Raw genomic sequence first — 12,334 nt, 5'->3', positions numbered from 1 at the left:
AATTTGCCACTAGTTATTTTTGGAAAATTGTATCTGTCAATATAACACACTAGGCAAATGCCAGCCTGATGGGAAAAATAACAAAAACAAACAAACAAAAACCCCTACACAAAACAAACAAAAAACCCCACCACTACAAATGCAAGTTATTTTATAGTGAAAGATGTTACAATTACTCCCTCCAAAAAAGGTAATGCTGGAGCTGTTTCCAAAAGCTCTTTGAAGGACAGAAGTTACACAAAGAATAAAATGAGGCATTTTTGAGTAAAGCATGAAGCTGAAAATCTAGAATTTTCTAAGAAATTTGACCTAAAATTTGCAGATCTTCAACTACCTCAAGTCTACACTCTGTCATTACCATGCAGCTAGAATTTTAACATAGGTTTCCAGTCTCAAGAATGATTACCACAAGCAAGACATTGATTATTTTTAAAAATGAGCATGTGGTCTTCCTGTGAAGTTTCTTAAACATCTAGTGTTTCAGAATTCCTGCCTTATAGTCCAATCTAAACAAGTTATAATACATTGTTTTCATGGACTAAGTTGGTTGCATTTCTAGTAAACATTTTTGAGGAGGGCAAAAAATAAGCTGGAATTGCATGGCCAAGGCAGTGATGCTTATAAAACCGAAGAGACTAATACCACACTTCACCTCATCACTTGTACTTAAGTTTCCCCACACAAATTGCACTGACTCCAATCATCAAAGCCTATTCCATTTGAATCTGCACACACACAAAAAAGGCTTAAAAAAAAAAAAAACTCAAAGGTGAACTCAACACTCAGTTCTCTGGGTCAAAGAGTAAATTTCTTATAAGGTTATTTCAGATATACAGCCTCCCAGAGTGCAAAGGCTCAATTGAGCAAAAGTTCTAAAATAGAGCAATAAAACAAGATTGAGGGAAGCTGAAAACAAGTACGTTGCATAGATCTATCTGCTTTCAAATGCCAGTGTGTCCCATTCCACAAGCAGTGAAATAACAAAACACTGGAAACTAATTCAAATGATCTTTCCTTCTGCTATCCAATGCAAATACAAATTCAGTCTTTCTGTGGTTTTGGTTTTTAATAAATCAAGATATGAAGACCTTAAGCAGTTAATTCAAAAACGCCCACCCTTTAAACCCCTTTCCCACAGAGAGAAATACCGTACAGTAAGTGGGCACAGTACCCATCCCATCCAAATTAAAAAGATGAGTGTAACAACACCCTTCAGAATTTCTCTCTCTAAGCTTCTATTCTATAGATTTCTGTTTGCATGTACTTTTCAAACTGACCTTCTCAACTATGATGTTTTAGATTTTGGGTTTTTTCCAGAGAGATAATGAATCTCTTTTTATTGTTCTATAAAATTACAAAGTAGGTTTTAGTAGTTAAGAAGCACATACCAGTTGCTAACATTGAAACGAACAAACTTTTTTCTTTTTCCTTACTATTTAGCAATATCTTCCCAAGAACCATGTAGTGCTTTAGATGCATAGTCTGTCAGTGCCCTAACAGAACAGATGGATGCTCTAATTGCACAAAAGGCTTTTAGGTGTATCAGCAGTTCCAGCATCAAGACGATGTCTATGCACAGTCTTGAGTAACAAAAAACTTCAAGGAAATGGCTGGTAAGATATGGAAAGAGGCATAGCATGGAAATACACGAGGGGGGAAAAAAGAGGCTGCTGCATTCTGTGCTGCAGCACTGAGGAAATTCAGCACCAGGATGTACGAATTTAGGTAGTACACATTTTGTATATATAGTAACTCTTATATACATCACACAGCAATCGCCTGTGTTGGTACTTCACACATACTTCAATTATAGATTCTAGACAGGAGTACAACAGATTTCAGAAGTTGCAAAAGCCAGCGTACTTAACAGCTGTCACATACCAAAGCTCAGCTGTGGTTTCACCAGCATTCCAGCATTATCTGCACAGCTCCTCCTGCTCAGAAAGAGAGGCTGATGCATCCTCAGACCCCTGAAAGCTGCCTACCTTAGAAAGACCCCATTCCAACTGCAAGGAGATAAGCCATGCACAAGAACAGGTGGAGCAAGTCAAAGGCACTGCAGCCATTTTAAACTTTCCTGCAGAACAGGCCTAGAAATTTCACTACGTTGGTCCCACCAAATCCCACTTGGATTTAAACAAACTACGTGACTGAAATGTGAGTTTCCCAAAGTGGCAAGTTTTAGGTATTACTTCTCTTTGCAGGAGGTACTAACACAAATAATTACAAGGCAAAAGAATGTACATCCAAGATATATTAGAAAGGGGAGAAATAAGGGGGAGAGGGAGGAATCAAGATAATGGAAGCCCTAGGCAGGGACTGTTTTTTTCTTTCAGTTTCAGACAAGTTCACAGAAATCTCTCCTGCCCTTTTTTTCACATCACATCTGTTAAAAAAAAAAAAAACAAACAGGCATTCACACTAATTTGAATTAATTTCTTTCATGCCAAATAAGATACTGGTTTTCAGAACTAAATCAGTGCTCCAAAGGCAGCTCTTTGCAGCACAGCTTTTCTCCCACCCTCAGTTAAGAAGTATGTCTTTGGTTTTCCTCCCTTAAACTGTACTTGGTCACCTTAAATCGAATTTACCAATGTATTAAATAGCTGAACAGAGTTATTCACCAAGCAGCACAGCAAGTACCTAGTAATTCAATATATGTCACATTCCATCCACAAAGCTCAGCATTGCCAGTCCTACAGTGGGTTTATACAAGAATAAGCATCTAAAACCATGTTTCCATCCACATAGCTGAAAGTCTTAGTGCTACTCCAACTACCAAGTGTACTTTTTCTTTGTTTTTAAAAAAGCAACCTAACAATTGCTTAGATCACTACAACTGATTCTGACACTAGATCTTCTTATCTACATATTTGACAGAGCAACACTTGTAATGAACAAAACTAGATTTGTTTTCTCCTCACAGCCTTCAAAAAGGTCACATGAGCAAAAAGCAGCTCCTCCCAAACAAAATCTGACACAGTTGTAAAGTTAACACCCCTAATTACGTGGCATTTCTTAGTATTCTGCCTATAGGCAATCATCTACTGAAAAGCAATATATGTGATACCAGCAGGTGCAAAAGCCTTTGTCATATCAAAGAGCAGAGAATCTAATGGTAGCCAAATGCCAGAATCACAAATAACATCACCTTTCAGTTGCAAAAAAAAAAAAAACAAAAAAAAACCCAAACCCCACACCTCTAACATCCATTGTACAGAAAGAGTCTTTAAGGTCACGTTATTCGTGCTCCTTGCCATGCAGATGCTCCAGAACACAGTACTGGATACGATTCCACAATCAGTTTTTATCTGAGGTCTCAAAACAAGTAACTAGCTTTGCAGTTTTAAAATTACAAGATGGGTGTAGTCTGTTTTTCCTTCCATATATTAATTAGAGAATAATTTTGAGTCAAAAAGACCTTTAAGATTTTCAAGTCCATTATCTACCAACCCAGTCTGGTGCTAAACCATGTCCCTTAGCATCACATCTTCTAAACCTTCAGAGACTGGGAGCCTATTCCACTGTTTAATAACTCATTCAGTGAAGGAGTTTCTTATAATATGCAATCTGAAGGAGTTTCTCCTAGTAAACAATCTAAATCTCCCCTGCTGCAGCTTGAGGCCATTTCCTCTTGTCTTATCCCTTGTTACTAGGCAGAAGGGACCGACCCCCACCTCACTACAACCTCCTTCCAGGTAATTGCAGAGAATGAGAAGGTCACTCCTCAACCTCCTTTTCTCCAGGCTGAACAACCCCAGCAGCCTCACCCGTTCCTCTTAAAACCTGTTCTCCAAAGAAGTTAAGTTGTCCCAGTGGCTTTATGCTTTACAAACATTTTTACAAAGCAATAAGGAATACTATAATTTGTCTGTGAAAAGCTGTCTGGATCACAGCCACTCTTATGGTTTTAGAAATAGTTTAGTAAGTCTGACCTAATCAGTCTCCCAGTGACAGTATCATGACTGTAATTGCACAATGGATTCTTATACAGTTCTGTAACGCAGTAACGTAGTATCTCAGCAGAAAGTTATTTAACCATATTTTTAAGTAGAGAGTAATCTTTCAAAATTCAAGGACTGTGTCTTTTGTTGAGACAGATTTCAAAAGGGAAAAGTTTATGTGCATGACCAGTCACTAATGCCCAGTGCTGCTTGAATTGATGTTACAAGGAGTAGGATCAGCTGTAAGGATTTTGTTTTAGCAACAGTATTATCTGCATAATCATCAGTGTCAAGAGACTGATGAAATCAACTACACTGACACTCAAAGAAAATGAGATACCAAAATAAAAATGCACTAACCACATTCTGAAACAAACCAAGGCAACACAGAAGAAGCACTTTTACCTTCCTAGTGTCACTTTTTGGGGGGCTTTTACATTAGGAATTTTGCAATTTAAAAAAAAAATATTATTTCATTTGCAGAAGGTTTGTGGACTGCATCGTAAGAAAGCTGTTTTGTCACAGCAGAAAAATCCTAACTCCGCAGTTCTCCCAGCCATCTTTTTGTATTTTCCAGATTCCACAACTGGAGAAATTACCAACCTACAGTAAAATCACAGGCTCTATGATCTTATCTTAAAACTCTCCCCAGAAACAAAAAAGCCCAAAAGTCATCACTGGGCTCTCTTCTCTCTCCACTCCAAAAGGATTAGGTGAAAGAATTCTTTATAGAAGCAATGCAATAAATCCAGCCTAGGTTTATGCCTTTTTACATCAGTATAAGACTGGGATCACCAAATCCTACTGAGACAGCTTGCAGGAAATTACAGGGATAGAGATGCTAGTGATTCACTATCCGTTGGGACAAGCCTGGCTGCTTAAACCAATGAAGTCCCAGGCAAATAAGAAATCACTGTTTTAAATCTTTCTGTAGTATGTGATTCTGGAAGATCATTTATAAAAATGGTACTTCTGTTAATTAATACACCCTAATTTGGGACCAAAACCCACTCTTCTTTTCAGTTTAATTTGATGTGTATTCTTTTTAAGTGTTTCTCCTTCCCTCTCTTTAATCTTCAGGAGTCTACATGGGTGTATGTATATAAAATAAGGAAGCAGAGATAACTTGCCAAGACAGTTACATAAAATCTGTATGTTTACATTTCAGTAATATTTTCTTAGCTGGTTTTGGCTGGTCTGGTACACTAGATGCTGCAACCCTTCTGCTACAAGCACCTGATCACAGGTGTTTTAAATGTTGATCACAGATCCACTTAAAGAGATAAGGATTTCAAAAAAAACTGCACTTTTGAAGTACAGAGGCATACTGCTTAACATATGAACTTGCGTAAGAAATCTGCATTAATTTAATCCTATGTACGCATATAGAAACACGTTTATTTAGTAGTTTTGTACAAGGAAGTCCAAAATGTATGAGCTACAATAGCAATCAAGTTGAGACTCTGAAACAAAACAGGGTTGGAACGTCCACAATCAACATTACTTAATGCATTAAAACTATATGCAAATGGGCTTAACTATGAATAAGGCTCAGCTATGTTTTCTGACTGTGTTTTCTTTGCAATGCATGCTGTTAGGAAAGGAAGCACACCATTATCCCATTTTAAAACATGTCTGTGCATCCCCAATTAATGGTGGGATCGGAAATGAAAGAAGCAACACCTCTCCCAGCATCACCTGCTGACATCCACCCTCTACAGCACAGCACGGAAATATGCACAACTCCATGATCTAAAAAAATACTTTAGCTCCTTTCTAACCCAACATATCAAAGCTATTTATGTCAATCCCTTCAACAAATACTACTTCTGCACTTGTTACATTGGGGTCATTACACAACAGACCAAGAAACCCGAAGAAAAGCTGAACTGACTACTTGCCACCACTCCTACATTCTCTTCTGAATAAAGAAGGGCACTTATCTAGTGTACTGCTCTCCTTGCCACCCTTACCAACGCCACCTCTATTTGACATTCAGCAGAATTCACTCGAGAGAATAACCTCTGTATTTTCCAGAGCTAAAGCACTGAATTCTCGAGGTTCAGCAAAGGACCACTCTGCTCAGCCAACCCAGCAAGGGGATAGATGGCATTTGCTACTTTGTTGGCATGACCTTATCTTTGGGTATCATATTTATCTATTTCACAGGAAAACTTACTAGGTATCTGAATGCTTAGTTGGACATTGAACAATTTCTCCTTCTTGGAGCGATGGATGAGACAGTTAAAACCCAAAGAGTTCCACGATTTCAACTGACACGGAAGGTATTTTTAAACCTCTCCAGAACTGCACGAGGTTGCATAATTACAACGTGGGAGCTAACTTTCCCATCCAATATTCCCTAAATTCTGTACTGTAAGTTTTAACAGCAAAGCTGCATTTAAAAAACTTCTGCCTTTTCATTATAAAGGTTTTGACTACCTTTCTTTCAAAGGCTACGTCCCGGACTTGCTTCTCGCTCAGTCTCTCAGCTAAGTCCCGCTATTCTAACGAATCGGAAATTTGATCTCAAGTGCTAACAACACGGAGAGCTAAGTACGGGACTTTGTTTGCAGGAATGCACCGTTCTCAGTTGAGGAATCTGCGTGCCTTACACAGTTGCAAACTATTTCAAGAACAAAATTGCACAGAGTTTTCCCCTTCTGAACAAGCCCCCCGGCCCTCGGCTCCGTTATCAGGCAGTCTCGGAGCACGTCAGAACACACGGCTCAACTAAACCGTGAGTGAGCTGCCGGCATACTGCAAACACTTCAAACAGCCTGCAACCTTTCATCCCCAGCAGCAGCACTGATGCATTTTTCGTCGTTAGCGAAAACAGTACATCGAGGATGAATTAACTACGAACGCCCTGCTATTGGAAATTGAAAACGACAGGAGAGCGATCTCCACGACCCACGCGTTATAGGGGACGGAGGGGTGCTGCTCTGGCACTGCCTCAGCTTTGGGGCAGAGCGCCACTAACATTCCGGCTTCCCCCAGCAGCTGGCTTGGGGCAACTGTGCTCATCACTGCAGGGGATTTCCCCCGCACATCCCCTCCACGGCGCGGCGACACCCGAGGGCCACCGTCCCTGCGAGAGACGACAGGCTCGGGGCCAGTCGCGGCCCCCACGGAGGGGCAGCACTCAGTCGCCCACCGGTCGCCCCCTCCGAACGGCCACCGCCCCGCCCCTGCCCCGCTCACCGGCGTAGAAGCGGATGAGGCAGCCGGTCTCCGAGTCCATGCCCTCCTCCTGCACCCGCCACAGGTCTCGGAAACCCAGCTGGGAGAGGTAGTCGTTCTGGATCTGCAGCGGCTTCTCGTGGGCCTCCAGCCGCCGGCTGGTCTCACCGTGGAGCTGCACGTACAAGGCGGGCGGCCCCGCCGGCGCGGCCCCCGCCGGTAGCTCCCGCCCGCCGGCCGCGCCCGCCGGCGCCCCCTCCGCCCGCCCTGGGGGCAGCTCCGCGGGGCAAGAGAGGCCCCGGCCCGGCCCCGCACCTGCTTCCACCCCGTCAGGGAGCACCGGTTCCACCTCCAGTTCTTCCGAGGAGGACGATCCGCCGCCGCCGCTGCTGTAGGGGTCCAGCCGGTCAGAAACGCTCTCGGCGCTAGGGCTGAAGCTCTCGGTGTCGGAGCCGGCCGGCCCCAGCTCCCCCAGAAGGGAGGGGCAGGAAAGCGGCGGCCCCACCAGGTACAGCTCGGCCGGCGGCGCCCCGGGGCTGAAGTCAGAGGGTGCCGGGCTCGGCCGGCCGCCGGCCAAGTCACCTTCCTCGGTGCTGCCACCCAGCAGCAAGCGGCCGGGCCGGGCTGCCTCCCCGAAATCTCCTCCGGCCAGACCGCTCCGCGTCCCTCGCCGGCTCCATGGCCTCTCCTCCGGCTGCGGCCGCTGTCCCTCCGCCACGGGCTCGGGAGGCGCCTCGGCGGAGGCCGCCGGCTGCTCGTGTGGGGGCTGCGGGGCCGCGCCCGCCTTGCCCAACACCCGCACTACGCTGCTGCCGCCCCGGTGGCCGAGCTGCTGCAGCCGAGCGGCCACTTCAGCCGCCGTGGTCTCTAGGGTGCAGAGCACCGGGCGCATGTAGCAGTTCATGTGGCGCTCGTAGACGTGAACGCAGCCCCGCTGCAGGTCCCGGCGCACCCAGTCCCGCTCCGGGGGCTGCAGGGGCTGCAGCTGCCGGGGTGGCTTCAGCAGCAGCGCTTTCCTGTCCAAGCTGCGGGTGCCTAGCGAGGCGGCGTGGGCAGCAGCGGGCGAGGAGGCGGCGACGGAAAGGTTCCTCTTCAGCCTTCCCCGCCGCAAGAGCAGGGAGTTGGCGTTGCCGGCCCCGCCGGGGGCCGCCGGAGTCCCGTTGGCCGCCAGCGCCGTGGAGGGAGCGAAGCCGCCGGCTACCCCTCGCCTTCGCCGCGGGCCGCCGACTCCTTTGCCGTCCAGCTGCCCGCCGCCGCCAGACGGTTCTACGCCGCTTTCCGTGCCAGGTGCCGCCTGATTCTTCCTGCACGGGGAGCTGCTCTCCGGATCCCCGCGCCCGCTGTCCGCCGATGGGGCTTCATTTGCTCGCTGTTGCGCGGGCTCCATTGCCCGCGGGGCCGGGGATGCCGCCGCCCTGCCGGGAGCGCGGCTCGGAAACCCGGCGCGGGTCGTTGAGGGGGAGAGTGGAGCGCGGCGCCGCGTTCCGGGCGGGATTACGTAGCAGCGGGGAGCATTCCGCCGGTGCCCTCGCGCCGCGCGCCCGGCTCAGCCCCGCTCCCCAGCTGTCGCAAGCGCCATTAAGGAAGCAGAGAGCGAGTGAACCAGCCGCCGCGCCTCATGAATATTAAGCAACTCCCACCCCACCACCAACAAGGACTGCCGAGTGAACGAGGCTGTCGGGGATGACGCCACCGCTCGCGCGGCAGGGCGGGACCTCGCCGATAAACACAACGTGACCGCGCCTGAGGCTGAGACAGGGAGGGGGCAGGGGTAGAAGGAGGAGGAGGGGAGAGGGAGAAGAGGGGAGGCGCAGCACAGCACAGCACAGCACAGCACAGCACAGCACAGCACAGCACAGCACAGCACAGCACAGCACAGCACAGCACAGCACAGCACAGCACAGCACAGCACAGCACGGGGTTTTCTGGGAAGTGTAGTTTTGAGGTGACCGCCTGCCGAATACAAGTCCCGGCAGCGTCTGTTCGCTGCTGCTCGGTTTCCCTTTGCGCTTGGTGCCGTTTGCGTTGGCTACAGGCGGGAGAGGCGGGTCCCATTCCTCCAGGCAGGCGCGCCGGGTGCGGCCGTATTCCAGCCCTTTTCCCGGAAGGCGGGCAGGTGGCGGGGGGATCGCTGCTTCGTGTGCCTGAGGGCCGCCCTTCCGCCCCCACGGTGGGGTCACGCCATAACGGTCAGCGCCGCCTTGGTGCAGGCGCCCGGCGGGCAGCTCCGTGCGCCCTGCGCCGCGTTACAGCCCTAGCCGTGATCCGGCCGTGGTCCGGCGTCCTTTCACCTCCCCCACCCGCCGTTTCCAAAGGCCTCTGACCGGCCCAAGCGTAGGGCCAGGAGCTCAGAATATGCTGGAGATTACACCGCTTCCCCTCGCTTACAGAATCGCAGAATGGTAGGAACTGGAAGGGACCTTAGGAGATCGTTTGGTCCAACCCCCCTGCAAAAACAAGTACACCTGCATCAGGTTGCACGGGAACGTGGCCAGTTGGTTGTAAAGTCACCACAGGAGGAGACTCTACAATCTCTCTATGCAGGCTGTTCCAGTGTTCTCTCACCCTCCAAGTCTTCCTTAAGTCCAAGCACACTGACCTGTGTTCCAGTTTGTACCCATTGCCCCTTGTCTTATCACTGGGCACCACTGAAATAAAAAAAAAGCCCAGAGCTATCCTCATGACCTCCACCCCTTAGATGTTTATATGTATTGACAAGATCCCCTCTCAGACCTCTCTTTTCCAGGCTAAACAGACACAAGTGTCTCTCAGCCTCTCCTCAAAAGAGAACTGCTCCAGCTCCCTATTCATCTTTGTAGCCTTCTGTTGGACTCTATCCAGTGGTTCCCTGTCCCCCTTGGTCCTAGGGAAGCACATTGTGCTGCTACACCTTAGAGCATATACCTGAATCCATGTTAAAATTATTCCCAGGACTCTGACCTATGCTCAGTGGCTATATTCTTTAAAACTTACCACAAGATTTGACAGAAACAGCTGATCAAGGGAAACTTGTATGACCTGGAATGCTGATACTGTGTAGAGTCACCCTTGTGTAGTGCCTCACTGGGAATGCCAATGCTTAGCTGTAATTGGTGGCTAATATCCACCTGGCAGCATACTCAAAACGATTTTGCAGCTTCAGTGACCATACCCATACCACTGATGCTCTCCATGTTGGCTATCTCAGTGCAGAACACAAGCACTGAGCAGGGGCAATCTTCTCATCTGAGAAGGTAGATCTCTTCAGATCCAAGTCGGAGAAAGATATGGAAAGGTGGGTGAGAAAGACAGATAGGAAGATAGACAGACAAACAGACAGCCACACATACCAAGAAAGATCTGCTTTGTAAGTAGACTCACTGAGAAAACTCAGTACTGTTTGTCACTGTACTTCAGGGACTAAAATTACCAAAAGTCCTTACTTATTGAAAATTGCTTAGAAGCAGCTACTAAATAGCAACATTCATACCCACCCACCCCCCCAAAAAAAGTGATTTTAAATTAATTTCTAAAAAAGAAAATTAAAATCTGATAAATTCAATTAGCAGTATGAAAGTGTGAGTTTCCATACTGTAAGGATACTATACTATGGCATTTATTCAGAGAAATCTGCTGCTCTTGAGGATGTTTTAGCTGAGTAATGCCAGTTGGATGGGGCTGTAACTGTCTGAAATCTTTTCTTTTTAATACATTTTGCAAAATCATAGTGAAACATCTTTCCAGATATTCCACAAAAATTCTGTAGACTGCAATAAAGTGGGAGTTTGGGACTCTTAATCAGTAACACCACTGTTAGAGAAAATAAATCACCACTGAGATAAACCCTTAGTGAAACATTTTTAGTTAGTAGAGTTTTTTAGTCCATATGTATAATGTAGGAACCATAAATAGAACAGAACCATAAAAAAACTCAAGTTTACCTCTTCTTATAAAACATTCCTTCACATTTCCACATAACCTGCACATGCAGGTGAAACACTTTGCAGAAAACAGAGGCATTCCCTAAGAAAGGTGCAGTGGAAATATGTGACTACCTTTCAAAGGTTTTTGTAACAACAAAGCTGATGTTTTACTTTTACATGGAAACCATCCACTCTCTGAACAGCACAATCTGTAAATTAATTATGGTCTGACCATGCAGTTCACTGGCCCGTATCTGGAGTTGCAATCATCAGCAAGTGTCTTTTGAATTCCTGATGCATGAGACAGCCAGGACCACATCCAGAGCAGAGACTGACAGAAGATGAGGCAGCATTTATCCATTAAAGATTTAAACTGCTGCCCCGAACCTTTGACAGTAGCAGCACGCAGCAGGAATGCAGCACCAAGTATAATGAGCTCTGTTTCTAGCTGCTTCGTATATTCTGGTTTATTTCTACTGCTTGCACCACCTTCATGCCACCTACTTCATGAAGGTTACTCCAGGTCTCCTGATTTATATATGGGAGAGAAATATTTTATGTGCAAACATAGAAAAAGGACACAGTGAGCTCTGGGGACACTATTCTTAACAGTAGTACTTCAATAAAAGAGTTTCTAGGAAACAGTTTCTAACCCTTCTCTTATTGGAGGAAGCAGGGAGAGTGAAACTGTTCTTAAGTTCTTCAAATACCTGGAACATTCACACACAGAGAAAAAAATCCAGAACAGAGATTCTCCAGTGTTACTTAGGAACACAGAACCAAAGAGAGGTTTCCTGGTGCATCATCCAGTTTTCTCCCTTGTGACTGGAGACACCACATCTTACATGTTAGTGAGGTTTCCCTAACATGGTAGACAAACATGTTGAACATCATTTTTAAATAAGATGATCTGATTTGTCCTCTGCTCTAACTGGAAGACTGTTCAAGGGCTACCCTGCCTTGCTGCTGGAAACTTCTTTCCAGTTTTGAGCCTGAATTCTTGTAGTTTATACCCATTTGCCTACATGGCAGCGTTACATTGCCCTTTGACTCAAATAGCTTTGTTTTTTTTAACTGCAGAGTGTTTATCCCCAAGGTACTTGTAGGCAGCAGTAGTGTTCCCTGGCAGACTTCATATTTTCTCTTTGATAGACTAAACACTCTCCTTTTGTCTCCTTTGGTGAGATAATCCACATAGAGTAAGAATACATAGTTAAGATAATTTAAATAGCCTTGGGTTAGGTCCTCTGTGGGGTGGACTGGTGTAGCTTCAACTTTGGATTTAAGCCAAAGCTTTCCAAGTCC

General features: G+C 46.3%; 1 protein-coding gene across 1 annotated transcript in view; it reads right to left on the bottom strand.

The window, feature by feature from the left end:
* Window positions 1–10,300, bottom strand: part of PHLPP1 (PH domain and leucine rich repeat protein phosphatase 1) — a 146,931-nt gene extending 136,631 nt beyond the window's left edge. The window contains exons 1-3 of the mRNA XM_054381951.1: window positions 10,279–10,300; window positions 9,040–9,363; window positions 7,149–8,672 (exon numbers count right to left, since the gene is read on the bottom strand). Coding sequence (XP_054237926.1) covers window positions 7,149–8,672; window positions 9,040–9,363; window positions 10,279–10,300 — 1,870 coding nt within the window. The remainder of the gene's footprint in view (window positions 1–7,148; window positions 8,673–9,039; window positions 9,364–10,278) is intronic.
* Between the last annotated feature and the right edge of the window lie 2,034 nt (window positions 10,301–12,334).

Source organism: Indicator indicator, chromosome 6, assembly GCF_027791375.1.
Source record: "Indicator indicator isolate 239-I01 chromosome 6, UM_Iind_1.1, whole genome shotgun sequence".
NCBI classification, from domain to species: domain Eukaryota; kingdom Metazoa; phylum Chordata; class Aves; order Piciformes; family Indicatoridae; genus Indicator; species Indicator indicator.
Note: the sequence above shows the minus strand (reverse complement) of the source record. Positions and strands in the feature narration are given on the sequence as shown.